This window comes from Aegilops tauschii, chromosome 5 (assembly GCF_002575655.3).
Source record: "Aegilops tauschii subsp. strangulata cultivar AL8/78 chromosome 5, Aet v6.0, whole genome shotgun sequence".
Lineage (NCBI taxonomy): Eukaryota > Viridiplantae > Streptophyta > Magnoliopsida > Poales > Poaceae > Aegilops > Aegilops tauschii.
In genome coordinates this window covers 498254728-498277168 of record NC_053039.3, presented here as the reverse complement: position 1 = coordinate 498277168, position 22441 = coordinate 498254728, and the positions used below count along the sequence as shown (strand labels likewise).

Here is a 22441-nt window from a genome sequence, read left to right as displayed (position 1 = left end):
GGTATGTATTAGTGATCTACTAAAAAGCAAGATTAGTTCCTTGTTGGTTCTTTCTTACCCATAGGACAAGGTAGGGCAGCCGCCGCCTTTGTGTAACAAGCTGAGCATAGCCTGCGGTTCGACCAGGACTGAGCGCTCGACCAAGTGCTCGGTTCAGCCACCTCCAGTCAATAGTGGCCGGGAGTTAGCGATAAGTTTGTTTGCACAACAACGTAGACGAGGGCAACAACTCGATAGGAACCCCAGTTCGCGTATCACGACAGTGGACGAGGGATATGTTTGGTTGCTAGGGGAGATACTCCCGGGGAAGAGAGGCCCTGATCGAAATATTCTTGACAATATGAAAACTACGTGGAAGGTTTGCTTTACCGCCATTTGCGGGCATTGGGGGTGGGGATTTATTGATGCAACTTCTTCCGTGAGGTGCTGGGGCTATGCAGCCACAGGAGGATCAAGCGTGCCATGCACCTGCTCCATCCTATATCGTCTGGTTCTTGTGGCCACGGAGCGTGTTTATCGATCTGGTCGTCGCCGCCTCTTGTTCGCGAGACCAAGCGACGAGGGTTCCCTCCCCAAACCCGTCGGGCATGGAAGCCTCACCCGGGGAAAAGTCGTGCATAGGGCAGGGCTGCCCCGATCTCGTGGGCCACCAAATGCGCTCGCGGATCGTCCATGGATAAATTAGTACTACGTGGTTTCTCGGCCCGAGGAATAGGTAGGGATCCCGCGTGCTCACAATATGAGGCCGATCACCAGCAGAGTACCCAACCCACCGCAGCTAGCAGGAGAGTTGATACAGCCGGATGCTAGTTGGGACCGCCAAACTGTTATGCAAGTCTTTTTACCAACTGATGCGGCGGCAATCTTCTCAATTCCCCTATGCACAAAGCATATCGATAATTTCTGGTCTTGGGCTCATGAAAAGAACGAAGTTTTCTCAGTCTGATCGGCGTATCGTATGCTTGTTTCTACAAAACACAGCCGAGAAGCTTGGTTGGAAGGGCGCTCAGATTCCTCCAACTCTGAAGGTGAGCAGAAGTCGTGGTCCAAACTATGGAAGGTAGATGTGCCTTCAAAGGTAAAAAAATTTCCTCTGGAGACTAGCCCAACAGTCTATCCCAACAGCGGATTTGTTACACCACCGAAACATGTCTACTGTCGACAGTTGTGGGCTATGTGGAGCTACAGATTCCTGGCAACACTATCTGCTGCATTGCCACGTGGCTCGCTCGGTCTGGGCTTTGCAAGCTCCGGAGATCTTTCAGGTATTATCTAAAATGACCGAACCTGATGCAAAACGCTGGGTCTTTTCCCTTCTGGACTCACTTCCCTCGGCGGAGTTTACCCAAGTATTGGTTACTCTCTGGGCTATTTGGTTTTCTCGACGACAAGCCTTACATGAACATATTTTTCAGAGCCCGATGTCTACCCACCAGTTCATCATGAAGTATATCCGAGAACTCAATGACTGTAAGCCAGTTGAGGTGAAGCACAATCCTGTCACCAGATCCAGCGTCAGGAAACCTAGGTGGATCAGGCCACCAGAGAACTTTGCTAAGATCCGGTTCGATGGGGCTGTAAATAGAGCAAACGATGAAGGCTCTTTTAATGCTGTTTGCAGGGACGGCGACGGAAATTACTTGGGTTCTTCAGTGATTAGATGCACCGGCCTTACCGATCCTGCTACGCTCGAGGCACTGGCTTGCCGGGAAGCTCTTGCACTTGCCCAAGATTTATCATTATCTCACGTTATAGTTGCCTCGGACAGCAAGGGTGTGGTGCAGGACATCAAGCTTGGCATTGGTGGGATGTATGCGACCATTGTGAAGGAGATCAGAGAGACGATGGAGCTCTTCCAAGAATGTACCGTCATCTTCGAAGGACGGGAAACCAATCAAGAGGCACATAGCCTTGCTAAGCACGCTTTTGGTCTGGACGAATTGTATCCCTATGAACATTAATCAATAAAGCAAGTGTGTTTAGACTAAAAAACGAAATCACTAGTTGAGGAGTACTCGTTGCAAAGATCACTCCAACTCCCCTGGTTGCGACAAGTGACACATATGTAGCGCCACTTGTCGTAACCCAAGAGTTTTCCCTTTTTTCGTAGATCCGTTTATTCAAAACGTTTTATCTCTCAAACCGTGCGTCCAAATCTCGAACTGCTTTCACCGTTGGATTCCTCGTGTCGAGATCTTCAAAACTAGATCCCATGTTGATAGGTTTTGACGAACTTTTTTTCACAAAAAAAACTGGATGAAAAAACCGAACCGGGAGCATGGGTTTTTTCCCTTTCCGAAAGAGGCACGCACGTGCCTCTTACGGAATCACAACCGTGCCTCTCACGGAAGCAAAATCGTGACTCTCGCGGAAGGAAAATGAGAAAACGCGTTTTTTTTTTGTTTCCGAGGAGACACGGCCGTGACTCTCGCGAAAGCACAACCGTGCTTCTCGCGGAAGCAAAACCGTGACTCTCGCGAAAGGAAAAAACAGAAAACAAGTTTTTTTCGTTTCCGAGGGGCACGACCGTGACTCTCGCGAAAGCACAACCGTGCCTCTCGCGGAAGCAAAACCGTGACTCTCGTGAAAAAAAAATAGAAAACGTGTTTTTTTCGTTTTCGAGAGGCACGGCCGCGACTCTCGCGAAAGCACAGCCGTGCCTCTCGCGGAAGCAAAACCGTGACTCTCACCAAACGAAAAAAAACAGAAAACACGTTTTTTTCCGTTTCCAAGAGGCACGGCCGTGACTTTCGCGAAAGCACACCCGTGCCTCTCGCGGAAGCAAAACCGTGACTCTCGCGAAAGGAAGAAAAAACAGAAAACGAGTTTTTTTGTTTCCGAGAGGCACGGCCGTGACTCTCGCGAAAGCAAAACCGTGCCTCTCGCGGAAGCAAAACCGTGACTCGCACGAAAAGGGAAAAAAAGTGCGTTTTCTCGCGCAATTTTTTTTCAAATTTTTTTGATCGAAAAGCTAAGAAAGACCGGTGGAAAACCAAAACGTCGAAAAAACCCAAAAAAACAGTATAAAAAGCCAAAAACGCGTGCGAAAAAATAAAAAACAAAATCCGGAGGAAGGACCCAGAGCGCGACACGTGGCGAATGACTAAGAGCGCGCCAAGTGGCGCTGATCGCTGCGAGGCTCCGAAGAAGCGCTCGTTAACTAGTTACTCTCTAGGGATCCCCCAAGATTCCATGAAACCAAACGAGGCGGGGAGCTCCTATACGGCGCCGCGCTCCTGGCAGCGCCCCGCGCTGGGCCGGCTCACGAGCCGTGGTGACCAGTGAACGCAAAAACCTCACCAAAAAATGGAAAATAATACTGCTCTCTACAAGATTTGAACTCATCACATCATGTTAACGTACAAGTGCCACCCCCCACACAAGCTACTTGCCATTGTTGATTAGTAACAGGGGCAAACGCATAATAACAAGGCTGCAACGCTATTTTATTCATCTATCGTACCACTTAACTTTTTTGAATTAATTGGAAAAAAGATCGTGATTTTGAAAAAAGTTCATTGATTTTCAAAACAAGTTCATGGATTTTGCAAAAACGTTCATCAAAATTGATAAATGATCACAGATTTTTAACAGAAAAAAATCAAAATTGAAAAACATTCATCGAAATTGAGAAAGGTTCATCAATTTTGATAAAAACTTCAGCTACTTTGAAAAATGTTTATCAAATTTGAAAAAATTTAATCGATTTTCAAAAAAGGTCATTTAATTTGAAAAAAGTTCATGAAATTTAAAAAATGTTCACCAAATTAAAGTTTGTCAAATTTGAAAAAAAGTCATCAAATTTTAAAAAATTTCAGCAGATTTGAAAAAGTTCATCGATTCTGATAGAAGTTCACAAATCTAAAAAAGTGTTCATTGATTTTATTTTTTTTACAAAAATTGAGAAAAGTTCACGCATTTGCAAAAGAAAAAGGAACCAAGAAAAAGAAAACCGGTCGCGATTTGGAGAAAGAATAGAATGAGAAAAATGAGCTACCTGTCACATAGGATGGGTTGTCCCAAGTGGTTGCAGTGTTGCTACCCTATGTATAGGTTGCAGGTTTGAATCCTTCACTGCACTCCTTTTTTTTCCATTTTTATAGAAAAAGAGAAGGGAAGGGAAGGAACTGGGTCGGACCAGAATCGCGCAGAGGGTGTGCGCTGCAGGCGCCCGTTAGCAAGATGCCCTAATGGGTGCCAGCAGCGCCAAATAGGGTTTGCCAATGAGGCGACTGTGCAAGTGCAGCGACGACAGGGGCATTGCATCGAACTGGAGTTAGAGCAACTCCAACGTGCCGACCCAAACGGGCGCGCGCTTTGTCCGTTTGGGTCGGCCAAGCGGACGTGCGCGTCCGCTTTTCATTTGGGCCGGCAGGTGCGCCCAACGGGAGGCATACCTATTTTTACCGACGTGGTCGAAACTGACTTAATTAAGCATAATTATACATAAATAGTCGGTCAAACGCCGGCCAGAGTCCACTTAAACATAACTAAACATTTAAAAACTTAATAAACGCTCGCACGCTGCCCTAGTAGACTGCCTTGCCATTGCCCTTGCCCTTGCCGTCATCGTCGTCGCCTCCGGTGAGGTCGATGAAGACGGGAGGCAGCCCAGCCGAACCGAACGCGGCTTGATAGGCCGCCAGTGTAGCCTCCTCTGGCGTCTGCTACGACGGCGGCATTGCGGCGAGACAGGCGCGCTCCTCCTCCTCCTCCTCCTCGCGGTGTAGTAGCTGCTCCCGGCGCATCTGCTGCTCAGCATCGGCCCCCTCCTTCATGATCCAATGCGCCTTCCAGCGCTCAAGGTGGGTCGCCTCCTTTTCTAGCGTGGAGGCGAAGTAGGAGGGAGGCGCGCTCACCCATTCGCGGAGCTCGCCGGTCCACGAGAATAGGACTCCTCGGGCCTAGTGGGGGGCGGCGGTGACCGCTTCCGAGTGGGCGTTGGCTCACGCTCTGGCTCCGGCTCGGCTTTGGCTCGACGAGGGGCGGCGTCGGCAGCGGTGGCGGCACGAACAGGGGCGCCGTGGACGGAGTCCCCTGCCGCGGACAAAGCAAAGGCTTGCTCCAGCCCATCCCAATGGGTGTCCTCCTCGAGGCTGTTCCCCTCCAGCGCGTGTTGCAGGGCCTCCTTGAGGGCGGCTTGGCTCCGCCTGCGCCTGCTCTTCCTCCGGCTTTACTCGCAGGGGCGACGGTGGAACATCATGGTCGATGTGGGCACCGAGGCGGCGCTCCTCCTCATGCTCTAGCGCAAACCACTGCTCCTAGTTGGGAGAGTCTGCGCGTAGGCACGCATGGCGCGCTGCTCCGGCGTAAGGAGCTCGCGCCGCCAGGAAACCTCCTCCGCACGCGCCCGCGCGGACCACAGCGCCGCCGGGATGGGGATGCACTGCGGGTCCAGATGCCAACCGCGCGGCAAGTTCACATCTGGATACGGCTGGGAGTGGCGGTACTCCCAGTGCCACCGCGCCTGGTGGACCGGGATGTACAGCTGCTCCCGTTCCCGCCGTGGTGTGCCACGTCTAGCCGGCGGCATGTAGGAGAGAGCCCGCGGGAAGAGCTCGCTCCGGCATTGAACCTCCCCTTCTTCCCTCCCTTCCCACTGAAAATTCCCATGGCTTTGCTAGGGTTTGGTGCTGGCTGGCTGGCTAGGGTTTCCTGGTCGCCGGCCAGGGAGCAAAGATCGCCAGATGTGGACGGTGGGAGTGGATGAGGCCGGCCCTGCCGCACGTGTCCATTAAAAAGGACGGGCACACGGCCCTTCTACACACTGTCAGGCGGGCCCTTGGTAGGTGGCCGCGTTAAATATGACCGTTGGGGTGGTTGGGCGGCCGGCATGTGGGGCCGTGACGGACACCGAGGGGACGCGCAGCGCATCCACTTCGTGTCCGCACCGACGTATTTCAGGCGCCAATTTGGACCGGAAATGGGTCCGCACGGACGCGAAGCGGACGGGTTTTGAAAATGGGTCGGGCGTTGGGCCATCGTTTTTATCCGCGGCGACCCAAATAAACGTGGACGGTCGAAATGGGTCGCCCGGTTGGAGTTGCTCTTACGCTTAGGGAAAAGATGGATTGAAACAGTGCCAACAATGGTATAACTTTTGTGAATTTTTGTGAGTTTGTGTTACTGTAATTAAAATGTATGGACTGCAATTTTTCCTTTTACAACTGTGTGAATTGTAGATCTTAGATACAAACTATTTGGATCTTTGCATCGTAGTTTCTTTCTACACTAGATGACTCGGTGCGTCAAATGGCGCAGAGACCCATTTGAAACCATGTCCGCGTTGGAAATATTTGCCTTTTTTTAGTAACTTTATGTTTGATCAAGAATAGAGACCATGTCAAACCAGAAGTGTTTTCAACGTGTATTTGGACAATGTGCCATTTGGCTCTATGTCTACCCAAGTAAGGTGCAAGGTCCAAATTCAAGCATCAAGGGTAATGATTCTAAGCCTTTTATAACAGAAATCTTTGCATTTGTTAGTAACTTCGAGTTTTAGCAAGCACTGTGGGTAATAATTTTAAACCTTTCATATGAAAAATTAAGGAATACCCATGGCGCAAAAAGCGAGCGAGCCGAGTATTCAAACAATGCATATGAGATTGATTTAGAACTAACTTAATAGATATTTATGTTCCATTACATGGTACTTGGTAGCTTAAAAGAAGATATTCAGATCACTTGATAATGGCATACATTGGCTTTATAAAAGTAAGCTATATTAGCAAAGGCCAGAGATGCATTGTCTTTCTCGCAGCAAGGACCAAGACGCGAGAAGGTGGTGGTATTAGGTAGAGTTATCGCTACATGTCCGAGCAGTATCGAACATAATTTCGTCGTCTAGGCAGGCATGCCTATGGTCAGTGGCGGTGCCAGGATTCAGCCACACCCCCGGCCGGCCTAGGAAGCCTTCCAGCACTGTAGTTACAATGCTCTCTACAGTATACGAAGGGAATCAGCCTCATGCCCTAGGCATCCGCCCGGGCTGCCTGGGGCCTGTCTCCGCCGCAGCCTACAGTCGCACATAGTGGTTTAAGCCATCATCCATGTCTCCAGCATAACCCTCAATGCAGCTTGAATCTGAGTCTGGATCATATGCCTTTCTTCTGCAATGAGAGACATGCCACGCTAGTCACGCTCTGAAGCGCAACCACAACATCATGAATTTCCAAAAGAGTCTATTTGAGATTACAGATAGTGATTGAAGCATTAGGGTCCAAGGTAGCTCGATTATGTATTTTGTTTGATGTAACATGCACTTCGTCTGATAGTGTGATGCTTCCCTAGTCATCTGTTTAATCTCAACAGGACAACATCACATTTTATCTGCTAACCAAAGTACAATAGGTAAAACAAAGTACAAGAGGCAAATCTTGAATCTACCTATTATAAAAAATACACAAACCTATCTAGCATAAATAATTTGGCTCGGTGTATCCATGTTAACAACTGATGAACGGAATATATTGGGTTGGGGTACCAAGGCTAATTAGTTAAATGATTCCTAATCAGGAAGCCTACTCAATAATGTCAATCTACAAAGCATTCACAATACGAAAAAGCGAATAAAATGCAGCTTCCATAGGAAAATGCGCAGAATAATTAGCATCAATCAAGGGAAGCCAAACCAAGCAGAGAACATCACAAATAGAACAGAGCCATATAGGTAAATGTGAATGGAGGAAGTAAAAGCAAAGAGAGAGGAGCACCTCGGCTAGATTCGAGGAAGTCATGTTCCACTCCTTGGCTCCTAGCGCTCCTGTAGCCGATCCCTTGTCCATGAGATGAAGCAACATAGATTGGGTTTAGAAAGCAACAGAATCACACTAACATATAGTATAGGAAGATGTGTTACTTTCCTAACAAAAATATCGATGCTTGTCGATTTAGTTCCTAACCACCATTGATGTCGTCTGTCCTGGCTACTGCGGCGTGCACTGCCATTTAGAAGAAATATAAACTATTCACGAGTAGAAAGATCATTGCTGCAACATGGAACAACATGTTCTAGTAATAATCCTAGATATACTAAGAGAGGCTTAGTTCAGCAAAATCAACACGATTACACGACAAACTATCAAACATTGCACTATATCTCAAGAATATACAAGCAAGGCAACATCAATCTAAGAAATTCAACAAGGGTTGACTGATGATGTCTAAGTCCTTTTGGTTCACTACAATCTTTCTGAACTCATTCGTTTTTGAGAAATTGGTTATGAACCTGCATCGAGGGGTGGAAGGAAGGAAGTGGAGGGGGTCTCTGTCGTGGAATTGTCACGGCAGATGTCCTCAAGCTAGGACTTAGTCGTGGAGCCATCGCCGCTAGGAAGCTTGAAGGGGTTAACGGGACAAGGAAAACGAGGGTTTATACTGGTTCGGCCCCTTACGGTGAAGGTAACAGCCTACGCCCAGTTGAGGTGGTATTGATTAGGGTTTCGATGACCAGGGAGCTTAACTGCTATGCCTGGCTCTCGATGAAATCTTTCCTGTCCCTAAACCGTTGCCGGGTCGTCCCTTTATATAGGGAGGCTGCCACCCAGCAGCTCTCAGAGTCCCGGCCGGCTCATAAGAGTGTCCGGCTCGGACTCTCAACTATTCTTGCCTTACACTACAAGTTCTACCATGATAATGATTGTAACTACGGGCCTTAAGCCATATCCGGGTCTTAAGCCCATCTTTGGCCCACCGTCTTCAAGCTTGGCACCGGGCTTCTGGCAATGACCATTATGAGTAACCCGGCCCCTCCTGGCGGGTTACTCTAAGGTCTATATCCTCAACATTAGGCCCCAGATTGATTTGAGCCGGCTCATGTCAATCTTTAATCCTTTTGACAGAAAAATCTCCGGCTTACAACTATGTGAAGGCCATAACCCGGCGTGACGTCATCCTCTGGACTCCGGGTAATCCGCCGTGACGTCATCTTCCATTAAGTCCGTTTTTTACTCCACCAGATCCGCGACGGATCTTATCTTTACTGCCATCCCGAAAATCGAGGCGTTTCATGGGGAGATAACCACGCCGTGGTCTCTCGTTTCTCGCGCCCACTTATGAGCTCGCCTTTATAAATAGCCCGACCCTCAGGTCTTTCCATTCTCCCCCTTCAGTCGTCCTCTTCCTCTCGCTGCTTCCGTACTGCTCGAGCTCCGCCGCCGCCGCCACCGCAACAGAGCTCCGCGTCTTCGTCGACTTTGGCCGCTGCATCACCCTGATTCGTCCAGAGAACCGCGGCGAACCCTCACAGCTCACCTGCCTCTGTAAGTTCCTTCTTCCTCGTAGAATAGATCCACATTCAACTCCTGCTATTCTTCTGTGTTCGTCGCCGTCGCCCACGAGCTCCGGTAGTTTTCATTTTTACTGCCCTTTTTTTATCTTAGCCTTGTATAGAACCACTGCGGTAGCTGTTTAGCACCCATTTCACATGCAAGTAGCCCTCTTTTTACTGCATAAGAGCCTTGTTCGAGCCCAAGAACTTCTCCTGCGTCTGTTTTTAGGTCTAGAAACTTTCCTTTTGACCGATCATTTTGATCCAAATTATTTACTGCCATGTGTGAAACCTGTTTTCACCACACTTAGTAAAAAACTGCACTCATTGAGTCATGGCGGTTTACATTTCCGGTTTAAAGAAACCACGCCCCGTAGAATCTTCCGACTCAAAAGGAGACCATGCGCCATAGAATTTTCCGGCTCATCTGTGATAAGGCCGTAGACAATCGAATTACTCTCAATACCTCGGGCGGCTTAAATAACCCGGTGCACTTAGATATATGTCATTAGTCCCCTTCATAAGCCGCCACCTTAACATTGAACTGTAAATTTCCTCCGGCTTATAATTAAACCGGACGTTTCCTTTTATCATAGGCTGCCGACTTTCACCATGCCTCCCAAAGCTCCTAAAGCCTCCATCACTTGCAATTGGATGAGGTCCAATGTCACCAACGAGACTTTAGCAGATTTTGTCAAATCAGGCTACCTGCCTAAGAAAGACGTCATGTCCTACCGTGCCCCTGACCCGTCAGAAGAGAGACCACAGCCAAAGGACGGGGAGGTAGTGATTTTTGCGGATCATATGAGCCGGGGCTTCGCACCGCCTGGCTCAAAGTTCTTCAGGGATGTACTGAATTTCTTTGACCTGCGGCCGCAAGATATAGGACCCAACTCGGTGTCCAACATATGCAATTTCCAAGTGTTCTGCGAGGTTTATCTTGGAGAAGAGCCCAGCCTGCCACTATTCAGAGAACTCTTCTATCTGAACCGCCAGAACGAGTGCGCCAACGGGCCAAGTTTGGAACTTGGCGGAATCTCCATTCAGCGATGGAGAGATTGCCTTTTCCCTTACGCCGAGCCGCCGAGTCACCCAAAGGACTGGAACCAGACATGGTTCTATTGCCAAGACACATCGCCGGCTGACGAGAGCCCACTGCCCGGCTTTCGCCCTTCACGTCTGGAGCCAACTCACCCTCTGTCTGACAAGTTAACTCAGGCGGAGCGCCAACCTCTGCTCCCCGCCATCAACAAGATCAAGGCTCTCCTGGGCAATGGTCTCAACGGAATTGACCTAGTCCGAGTCTGGATCTCCTGGCGGGTGATCCCATTGAGCCGCCGCCCTGGCTTAATGTGCGAGTACACGGGCCGAAAGGATGACCCCCAGAGACACAGCCGCAACGATCTCCCTGAAGATGTTGCTGAGGATATGACCAAGGCTCTTTTGAACGAGAGCCTGGCAGACTGCGGGAGGACCGGGTTAGCCCCCTTCTGCAAGACCAACCCAGCCCCAGCGGTAAGCCGCTGATCTGAACATTTTATCTTCTTCTGTAGATAACCGTCATCTGAATCTTTAAGAAATCATCCTTGTATTTTTCAGGCTGATGACAAGTTCTGGAAGGTCAAATATGACCATGAGGTGGCCAAGAAGGCCAGAAAGGCGAAGAAAGCCGCCAAGAAAGCCGCTCCCCGTAAGAAGGGAAGTAGGCCTACTGCTTCAGAGCTGATGCAATTAAGCGACAGCTCCGAGTCAGAGATAACCCCTGAACCTGTAAGCTCTTGCTATATCTGCTATTTATTTCTGTCCACCTTATCAATACTATTCATCAACAGGATGACACCGGCGCAAGTAACCCGGTGGTTGAAGAGGTAATGTCACCTTCCTCCGACTCGGAGCCCTTGCCAAGGCTGAAAGTCCGAAGGGTAACCCGGAAAGTAAGCTTTTCACATCCTTTAGCTTATCAAGATCCTCAATTTATTTTGAAGCGACAGGTTCATGAAAGCCGGCGGCACACCCGGACCAACAAAGACACTGACCTCTCCTCCGGGTTACCTGACGCATCGAGGAAACGCCGGACCGAGGTGATCTCAAAGTTGTACCCTTTTCATCCTTTGGCAGGTGTTATACGTCAACCGCTCAACTCTTCTGACTCAAATTATCAGGAAACTTCCCCCTCTTCTGGCGACTCTATGCAGTCGAATCTGCCGGCTTTCAAGACCGTGCCCGGGTAATGTTAATCATCTCATGTTGTACTTTGTCTTTACTTACACTATTGTGCTTAACCTTTGTCTTTTCAGTGCCCAAGCAAAACTCAGCAAAAGGGCGAAGAAGAACAAGCCGGTCGATGAGCCGGACTTGCCTGAGCCGGAGGTAGCCGCTCAAGAACCGCCAGCTGCCTCTGCTCCTAAGGCCGCTGCTCCAACCAACAAGCCCATAGCAGAAGCTTCTGGTAACCCGGAGGCCTCCAGCAGATGACCCGGATGTGGTAATCACCCGGACGGAATTTGTTGAGCCGGGGAGACCTACTGCGCTGGCCAACTGTTCTGCCAAGGGGGAGTTGCTACAGCCCCGCCGGGTTGATCTGGACCTCACCGACTACGCCAACCTGAGCATCGGAGAACTCGTCTCCGGCTACGTCAGCCAAGTGCACAAGAGCCGGGATGCAGAGATCGGCATGGTGAACCAGATTCAGCAGAAGTCAGAGGTACCACTCTTCTTTCTTCTTGTTTACTGTATAGCTATCTTGTTATTCTTACCATGCTCTAGCCCCCATGTCTACGACTCATGATAGAATATGCTGTAGACTTAAGTTCCGGCTTACTCAATTGAACCGGCAATTTGTAAATAGAAACGTTCAATATGCATTAGCCCCCAAGTGCCAAGTGTCTTTGCTTGGAAAGCGCTTGGGACTTTGAAAATTGTATAATAACTGTTCATCCTATAACCCGGAAATTATGCAGGCTGCTGGCAAGAAGTTTGAACCTGACATCTCTGACCTCAAGACCCGTCTGAAGGCGCAAGAAACTGAGACCCGGAAAGCAAATGCTAAATTTGTGTCCAGTATTGCTGCGCAAGAAAAGCTGAAGACGGACTTTGATGCTGAACGGAGAGCCTGGGCCGAAGAGAAGGCCACTCTGGTGAACCGGGCCGAACAGGCGGAGATGGCTCTCTCAGAGAAGACCGCCGAACTCTCCGGCTTAAAGCGCCAAGTGTCCCAGATGGTTGCCGCAATATTCGGTAAGTCATTTCACCGGCTTTCATCAAGTTTAGAATCTTTATATCTCATAACTCATCCTTGTCGGCGGCTTATCTTATTCTGTTAAACAGGTCCCAGAAGCGCCAACCTCAACCAAAGCGTGGTAACCAAGCTGAAGGCCGTGTACACCCTGGTGGAGCAACTCTACACCGGGTCACAGCGTGCTTTGGCTGTGGTGGCCCTATCCAATGAGGTGCCGACTCACCTGGCGGAAGTTCTTCGCCGGCTCGCCGTTCTTCCTCAACGTATCCAAGAGCTGCGACGAGCCTCTGCAAGAGCCGGAGCCATAGCTGCTCTAAGCCGGGCCAAGGCCTTCCTTCCAGAGCTAGACCCGGCGGACATTGCCCTTGGCTACCCCAGCCTGAAAGAAGATGGCACCCCCTTCGACCAAAGGGACTTTGCAGCCTGCGTGAAGGTCGTACGCCCGGTGGCCACTCTGATTGGCAATGATATGGACCTGACTAAGTACCAGCCGGGTTACGATGCAGAGAATCAGAGGATTCCTACTCCGCGCTATGAAGCCCTCAGCTTAGTCCCGCCGGCTCGTAAGCACACCTTTGTCCCGGAGATTGACCCGGCCGGGTTAATCGATGAGGAAGCCCAATTTGAAGCTCTGAGCGGTATTGACTGGAAGTCGTCAACTTTCCAGGTCTTGGAACCAGCCGGAGGAGCGGAAAGGGATGAACCGGAGACTTCCACCCAGCAAGCATCATAACTCTGCAGGCGGCTTATTTAAACAATGTTTCACCCTTTTGGACTCGATGAGTCGTGTAATAGAATAGGATCAACACTTTAACTTTGCCGTGCCATCGTGCACGCGTTGAATGCTGAATTCCATTGAAGTTGCTTCCTTATATTTCTTCGGGTCATAGTTGATCATTCATGTTCCGTAAGCTTAAATAGTTGTCTTTAACATCCGGCCTGCAAGCACACTTCCGGCTTATATAACCCGGGTAATAAGGTTGGTATCTCAATTCCGGTTTACCAGTCTTAATAACACCGATTGTATTCGACTAGTACCATAAATCAAAGTTAAACCGGCAAAGTGAGACCCGTCGTGCACACTTGAAATAATCAGAAGAGCTTGCTATTAATTAGAAAACTTAGAGGCTTCCGGTTCGAATACGACCAGAGACCCGTCCCAAAGGGGTTATGCTAAGATTCGAATGCGATCATATAGCCCCCAGTGGGTGTGGCGATGCCAATCAAGAGGGTACCGACAGCTATGTTCTCTTTGGTTCGAATACGACGATGTTTGAACAGGAAGCCCCCAAATGACCTTAGGAGTTGTTTAACAACGCTGATTTGAATATGATCCACGTCGGTTCCCAAAGGGGGCTGATCTATGATTCAAATATGATCAAAGAGACTCCCCAATGAGCTCGGCACTTTGCCAATCAAATGGGTATCGACAGCTATGTTCTCTTTGGTTCGAATACGACCCATGTTTGAACAGGAAGCCCCCAAGTGACCTTATTGCCTACGGCTAGATTCGAATACGATCATAAGCCGGATCCTCCTTCAAGTTATCATGTAATCTTGCAATGAAAACAACACGTGCACATTTGGAGGAGAAAAAAGGACAGATGTCCTATTTTATTGCTTATCATAATATATACATGGCGTAGAGAAATATGTACATTATGAGAGCCGGTGGCTCAAGTGTAGTAAGGCCGTAGCTGGGCTATGTTCCACGGCCGACGGGTCTCTTCCTCCGACTTACGTGAATCTTTGTGCTCCCGAATGTCAATGAGGTAATATGACCCGTTGTAGAAATTCTTGCTGACCACAAAGGGCCCTTCCCAAGGCGGGGATAGCTTGTGCGCATCTGTTTGATCTTGGATGAGCCGGAGCACCAGATCGCCTTCCTGGAAGACCCGGGATTTAACCCGGCGACTATGATAACGGCGCAGGTCCTGTTGGTAAATTGCTGAGCGAGCTGCTGCCACATCACGCTGTTCGTCCAACAAGTCAAGAGCATCTTGGCGCGCATGTTCATTATCCGCCTCAACGTAAGCCGCCACTCGAGGCGAGTCGTGACGGATGTCACCGGGGAGGACTGCTTCTGCCCCATAAACCATGAAGAAAGGCGTGAAACCTGTAGACTTGTTAGGAGTAGTGTTGATGCTCCATAACACGGAGGGCAACTCCTCCACCCAACAACCCGGCGTCCGTTGCAAAGGGACCAGAAGCCGGGGCTTGATGCCCTTCAGAATCTCCTGATTAGCTCTCTCAGCTTGACCATTGGACTGAGGATGAGCCACTGAGGAGACATCAAGTCGGATATGCTCTCGTTGACAAAATTCTTCCATGGCGCCTTTGGATAGATTGGTGCCATTGTCAGTTATAATGCTGTGCGGAAAGCCAAAGCGAAAAATCACCTTTTTCATAAACTGAACCGCCGTGGCTGCATCACATTTGCTAACTGGCTCCGCTTCAACCCACTTGGTAAATTTGTCAACTGCCACCAAGAGGTGGGTCTTCTTATCTTTGGACCTTTTAAAAGGCCCAACCATATCAAGCCCCCAGACCGCAAAGGGCCAAGTAATTGGGATCATCCTCAGCTCCTGAGCTGGCACATGAGCCCGTCGCGAGAACCTTTGGCAACCATCACATTTACTGACCAAGTCCTCCGCATCAGCATGAGCCGTCAGCCAATAAAAATCATGACGGAAAGCCTTGGCCAGAAGAGACTTTGAGCCGGCATGATGGCCACAATCCCCTTCATGAATCTCGCGCAAGATCTCTTGACCCTCCTTAGGAGATACACAACGCTGGAACGCTCCCGTAACACTGCGGCGATGCAACTCACCATTGATAACAATCATTGACTTAGACCGTCGGGTTATTTGTCTGGCCAAAGTTTCATCCTCAGGCAAGTCTCCCCGGGTCATGTAAGCCAGATACGGCATTGTCCAGTCTGGTATGATGTGGAGAGCCGCCACCAGTCGTGCCTCTGGGTCAGGGACAGCCAAGTCTTCCTCTGTAGGCAACTTAACAGAAGGGTTATACAGGACATCCAGGAAAGTATTAGGCGGAACCGGCTTTCGCTGAGAGCCCAGCCGGCTTAAAGCATCAGCCGCCTCGTTCTTCCTGCGATCGATGTGATCTACTTGGTAACCCTGAAAGTGCCCAGCAATAGCATCAACTTCTCGGCGATAAGCCGCCATGAGAGGGTCCTTGGAGTCCCACTTTCCTGATACTTGTTGAGCCACCAAGTCTGAGTCGCCGAAGCACCTTACCCGGCTCAAGCTCATCTCCTTAGCCATCCGAAGACCGTGGAGCAAGGCCTCGTACTCAGCCGCATTGTTAGTGCAAGGAAACATCAACTGTAGCACATAATGGAGCTTGTCACCTTTAGGGGAAGCCAACACGACTCCAGCCCCCGAGCCCTCCAACTGCCTGGACCCATCAAAGTGAATAGTCCAATATGTGTTATCCGGCTTTTGCTCGGGCACTTGTGACTCTGTCCAATCATTGATGAAATCCACCAAGGCCTGAGATTTAACAGCAGTGCGTGGCACGTATTTCAGACCATGGGGTCCGAGCTCTATAGCCCACTTAGCCACTCTCCCTGTGGCCTCTCTGTTTTGAATGATATCACCAAGAGGTGCAGAACTGACCACAATGATGGGATGACCCTGGAAATAATGCTTAAGCTTCCGGCTCGCCATGAACACACCATAAACAAGCTTCTGCCAATGTGGATACCGCTGTTTGGACTCGATGAGCACTTCGCTGACATAATAAACCGGCCGCTGAACCGGATGCTCCTTACCCTCTTCCTTGCGCTCCACCACCACAGCCACACTGATGGCTCGTGTGTTCGCCGCCACATACAGTAATAAGGGCTCCTTATCAACCGGAGCAGCAAGGACTGGGGGTCTGCCAGCTGCTTCTTCAAATCCTCAAAAGCGGTATTAGCTGCATCATTCCAGACAAAGTTATCAGTTTTCTTCATCAACTGATATAATGGCATGGCCTTCTCACCCAAACGGCTTATAAACCGGCTTAAAGCAGCGATGCGACCCGCCAAGCGCTGAACGTCGTTTATACACACCGGCTTAGCCAGGGAGGTGATGGCCTTGATCTTCTCCGGATTAGCTTCAATGCCTCTGTCAGAAACCAAAAACCCCAAGAGCTTGCCTGCAGGAACACCAAAAACACACTTGGCCGGGTTAAGCATCATCTGATAGACCCGGAGATTATCAAAGGTTTCCCTCAGGTCATCTATCAGGGTTTCCTCCTTCATGGATTTAACCACAATATCGTCCACATAAGCATGAACATTGCGCCCAATCTGGTTATGAAGACAGTTCTGCACGCAACGCTGATAAGTCGCCTGTGCACACTTGAGTCCAAAGGGCATGGACACATAGCAGAAGGCTCCAAAGGGAGTGATGAACGCCGTCTTCTCCTGTTCCTTAACTGCCATTTTAATCTGATGGTATCCGGAATAAGCATCCAAGAAACTTAAGCGCGCACAACCTGCCGTAGCATCAATAATTTGATCAATACGGGGAAGGGCAAAAGGATCAGCCGGACACGCCTTGTTTAAGTCCATGTAGTCCACACACATCCGCCAAGTGCCGTTCTTCTTGAGTACGAGCACCGGGTTAGCTAACCATTATGGGTGAAAGACTTCAACAATAAATCCGGCCACCAAGAGCCGGGCCACCTCTTCGCCAATAGCTTTCCGCCTCTCTTCATTAAACCGCCGAAGGAACTTCCTGACCAGCTTAAATTTCGGATCAACATTGAGAGTGTGCTCAGCAAGTTCTCTAGGTACACCTGGCATGTCAGACGGCTTCCATGCAAAAATGTCCCTATTCTCACGGATGAACTCGATGAGCGCGCTTTCCTATTTTGGATCCAGATTGGCACCGATGCTAAACTGCTGAGATGAATCTCCTGGAACAAAATCAACAAGCTTAGTCTCATCAGCCGGCTTAAATTTCATTGCCGGCTCATGTTCCGTAGTCGGCTTTTTCAGAGAGGTCATATCTGTTGGGTCAACATTGTCTTTGTAAAACTTCAACTCCTTTGTTGCACAAACAGATTCTGCATAAGCTGCATCGCCTTCCTCACACTCCAGGGCCACCTTCCGGCTGCCGTGAACCGTAATGGTCCCATTATGACCCGGCATCTTGAGCTGTAAATACACGTAACACGGCCGCCCAAATATGGCATGGTATGGACTTTTTATTTTGACCACCTCAAAGGTCAATTTTTCCACCCTGTAGTTGTGCTCATCTCCAAAGGCTACTTCCAACTCGATCTTGCCGACTGGATAAGCTGACTTACCAGGTACCACACCGTGGAAAATAGTGTTTGACTGGCTGAGGTTCTTATCAATCAACCCCATACGACGGAACGTCTCATAATAGAGGATGTTGATGCTGCTGCCTCCATCCATGAGCACCTTAGTGAACTTATATCCTCCCACCTGAGGAGCCACCACTAAGGCCAAGTGACCCGGATTATCCACCCGGGGAGGGTGATCCTCCCTACTCCACACTATAGGCTGCTCAGACCACCGCAAGTAGCGTGGAACCGCCGGCTCAACAGCATTCACAGCCCTCTTACACAGACTGGTGGTAAACACATGATACTGTCCACCGCTAAGCTGCTTTGGATTGGTCTGATAACCCCCCTGCTGCTGTTGATGACCCTGGCCAGACTGCTGATTAAAGCCCCCCTGACCGTTCTGAGGATTAGAATTTGAGCCGCCGCCCGGGCCATGAAAGCCACCGGCGCCTGAACCGCCGCCCGGGCCATTGTAATTCATAAAGGCCTTCATGATTGCACAATCCTTCCATAGATGGGTAGCTGGCTTCTCTTTGGAGCCATGCCTTGGACAAGGCTCATTCAACAGCTGCTCCAGCGTCGGGCCTGACCCGCCGGCTCGGGGAGGGGGCCTCCCCTTGCGTCGCTGGTTATTACCTTGTGAGCTGGCGTTGGCTACAAACTCTAGGCTGCCATCGGCCTTGCGCTTGCCTCCTCCTTGGTTTCCCGGGTTATGCTGAGGACCCTTGCCATTGTCGTTCTTCTTTCCCTTCCCTGTCCTTTCATCATCTGAAGCGGGGTCCTTGGTACCATCAGAATCGGCGTACTTGACAAGAGCCGCCATCAGTGTACCCATATCATTGCAGTCGCGCTTAAGCCGCCCGAGTTTCATCTTCAGGGGCACGAAACGACAATTCTGCTCCAACATTAAGACTGCAGAGCCGGCATCCATCTTATCTGATGAATGTATGATCTCTTTGACCCGGCGAACCCAATGTGTCGTGGATTCACCCTCCTGCTGCTTACAGTTAGTCAAATCCACAATTGACATAGACTGCCTACAGGTATCCTTGAAGTTTTGGATGAACCGGGCTTTCAGCTTAGCCCAAGACCCGATGGAATTCGGTGGTAACCCTTTCAACCAAGTGCGGGCAGTCCCATCTAACATCATGGTGAAGTACTTGGCCCTTGCCGCCTCACTGACCTCCAGCAGTTCCATGGCCATCTCGTAACTCTCGATCCAGGCTGCGGGTTGTAAGTCAGCCGTGTAATTAGGCACCTTCCTAGGGCCTTTGAAGTCCTTGGGTAGACGTTCATTGCGGATAGCTGGCACTAAACAAGGGACACCCCCAGTCCTGGTAGGGATACCCACGTCGACGGAAGTCGTCGGATAAGCAGGGGGAGTCTGGTAAGCCGTCAACTGAGGCACTTGCTCCGCCTCTTGCCGCGCTCTGTCTTGGTCTGCTGCGTGAAAGGCTCCATTATGAGCCGGGCCATGGCCAGGGGGCGGGTCATGGCGTCGGACGTTACTTGAGCCGGTCGCTGAGGCCATGTGCCTGCTGTAACTCGGGCTCCAGCCTGGACGAGGGGTCGAGTGGATCCTGTCCCGGCTGTAGGAGTACGCCTCTTGCTGCGGCAGTGCTGTCTGAAGGAGTTCCCTGACCCGGCGGGTTTCAATAGCCGTCGGAGAGTCGCCGTCAATTGGGAGAGCCGCCAGTCGTGCTGCCGCGGCGACCATGTTCTCCAGCGGGTTAGCATAATGACCCGGTGGTATTGGCACGTACGGAGGCGGGGCAGGGTGCACCTGGGGAGGCCCCATCACTTGTGGCTGAATAGGGGTCCCGGACCCGGGCACTATGACCCCTAGCGGGTTACTAGACCCTGCACCTGGCGTGTTGAAGAGGTTCGTGGATCGTAAACCGGAGGGAGTCGAGATTGGGCCTTTTGATGCCTCCTTCTCAGGACCTCATTGGACGCGTTTTGATCCATCGTGAGCCAGAAGGACTGCGCTTGAATCAACCGGGTTTGGGCATCGAGAGCCGCCCTCTCCGCAGCCATCCTGATCCCTTGTGCTGCCAGATCCTCCTTAGCTTTCACTAGATCCAACCTTAACTGTGCCACCTCCGCATCATGCTGAGCTTGATCCGCCGGGTCAACCATGGCGGTTAACAGGGCCGTCATCTTGTCCGTGAGATCCATTAGCACCTGAGCCGGCGAGGGCACCGGGTTTCCCGCTCCAGCAGCAGGGTTCTGAACAGGCTGCGCACCGGCCATGAAGATTCCAACCCGGCTTGGCGGCTCAAACGGGTCCGGAATACTGTCACCATCGGAACAACCCATGAGCCTGCCATCTTGAAGTTGATACAACGAGTTTGACTCATCGGTGGACGACTCGCCGTCAGAGCCGGCGGCCGTCTCATCACCAGATCCAGATCGATTAGAGAGCCCTCCATGGATACATCCCACAAAAGCATGCCTTAAGGCAGGCCGGGCCCGGGCGGGTCGTGCACACTGAGCCGTCTCGATGAGATCGGTGCAGAGATCCGGCTCAGGGCCCGGCTCACCAATCTTGCCAATGAAAACATGAATTCCGCCGAAGGGGACCCGGTACCCGTACTCAATTGAGCCGGCGTCGGGGCCCCAGTTTGTATCGTCGATGTAGAGCCTGCCGCGACGACTCTTGGTCATCCGGCCCACAGCGTATCGCTTGAGCCCTTCGAAGCCGCCCTTCAAGAACTCAAATCCACCGTGCGCTGGCCCCACGGTGGGCGCCAACTGTCGTGGAATTGTCACGGCAGATGTCCTCAAGCTAGGACTTAGTCATGGAGCCATCGCCGCTAGGAAGCTTGAAGGGGTTAACGGGACAAGGAACACGAGGGTTTATACTGGTTCGGCCCCTTACGATGAAGGTAACAGCCTACGTCCAGTTGAGGTGGTATTGATTAGGGTTTCGATGACCAGGGAGCTTAACTGCTATGCCTGGCTCTCGATGAAATCTTTCCTGTCCCTAAACCGCTGCCGGGTCGTCCCTTTATATAGGGAGGCTGACACCCAGCAGCTCTCAGAGTCCCGGCCGGCTCATAAGAGTGTCCGGCTCGGACTCTCAACTATTCTTGCCTTACACTACAAGTTCTACCATGATAATGATTGTAACTACGGGCCTTAAGCCATATCCGGGTCTTAAGCCCATCTTTGGCCCACCGTCTTCAAGCTTGGCACCGGGCTTCTGGCAATGACCATTATGAGTAACCCGGCCCCTCCTGGCGGGTGACTCTAAGGTCTATATCCTCAACAGTCTCTTTTTTACCGCTCGTGGTCTAGGGTTTTCACTCCGAGCGTTATTGGTCATGGATTGGGCTGACCAACCCTTCGGTGCCTCGTGGGCCAAGGATCATAGGGGTCCAGTAACAGGCACTTGATAAAAAACAGTGTGGTAACTATACTTTACATCAAACAGTAAAATCCAACGGTGAAAAATCATCCAACCTCTAATCAGATGGCCAATATGTGTGCGCACGGGAGAGGCCCCAGAATGGCGGGTAGCCTAGCTCCTTTTATAGTAGAGATTTTCTTACAGGTTAACAAAAGTAGTGTGCCGACCTTAAAAAATAAATACAGAGGCCAGCCATGCTTTCTGTAACACAAACACAAAGATATTCTCTTTCCAGCATGGCACCTATGAAAAGCAATAAGAAGGAGAATGGTCGCAAGTCAAATAGAAATAAAATACAGAGGCCATGCATGGTGTAAGCTAATAGCTAAGCGAATGTCATATATAAATGAAATCGACATCGAGGGGAAACAGAGCAGCCAAAGATGAATTCCGATGGTGCACAAAAGCTTAATGAAGAAGTATCTATGTAGATTGATTAGAAACAAGGGAAGGAACTCTCAAGTGGTGAACATTCTGTAGGCGGGTAATTCAATGATTCAGCTGCGTTAATCGCCCTCGCGCCGTGATTATTTAGTGGACCTTTCTCATTTTCTTATGTATATGTATAATCAGTAATAGTACAGTTGTGCATCCTATGTGCCAATAATCTGCCCGGCAACCTATACATACAAACCGACATGCAAAGACAAGAAGAATGGCACCTACCGGTAGATATGATGGTGTGTTACAAATTTAAAAGGAAAAAAACGATGTGGGACAAAAGGGCAGGAACATACCTCAATCAAATGGATCCATCTCAAGCAATGGAGCAACATGAATGCAACTAACCCTCACGTCTCTCCTGCAACAGTAACAAAACTTTAGAGAAGTGAAGCAAACAAAAAATAAAGACAACTTTTATTTGCTTAATGGGATATATTGGGGAAAAAACTTTTTACACAAGTGTACAAAGAAGCAGAGTGCAGCAACCACTTGACAAATTATAGAGCTAGTTGCAGATAAAAAACTAACAACATGTGCACATAAAAGCAACATATGCATGTCAACTCTAGATATTTGAATGAACCTAAGCAAAATATTACATGACCTTCTTTGTGAAATTTATACTCTACTGTGCTTTGCCTATGGCATTACCTGCTCTGTTTCTGGCAAAAGAACAATCGGAACTCAGCCTGCAGCTTAACACCGAGGAATAATATTTGAAAATAAGATCAATAATTTGTCTGTATGTACAATG

The 22441-nt window shown here is 49.9% G+C and overlaps 1 protein-coding gene and 1 long non-coding RNA gene across 2 annotated transcripts; one reads left to right on the top strand and one right to left on the bottom strand.

The window, feature by feature from the left end:
* The first annotated feature begins 1421 nt into the window (after positions 1-1421).
* LOC141023064 (uncharacterized) lies at positions 1422-1961 on the top strand. The gene has a single exon (XM_073499373.1). It carries the CDS (start codon positions 1422-1424, stop codon positions 1959-1961), a length of 540 nt encoding a protein of 179 aa, XP_073355474.1.
* Positions 1962-7858: 5897 nt separating this feature from the next.
* Positions 7859-22066, bottom strand: LOC109759409 (uncharacterized). Its single transcript, XR_002232081.3, has 3 exons — positions 21981-22066; positions 21411-21486; positions 7859-7940 (listed from the first exon to the last, which is right to left on the bottom strand). It is a non-coding gene; the product is annotated as an uncharacterized lncRNA (long non-coding RNA).
* Positions 22067-22441: the final 375 nt, after the last annotated feature.

What these genes read in the sequence shown, in the direction of transcription:
- LOC141023064 (XM_073499373.1), top strand. Translation starts at nt 1,422, where the DNA reads ATGTCTACCCACCAGTTCATCATGAAGTATATCCGAGAACTCAATGAC.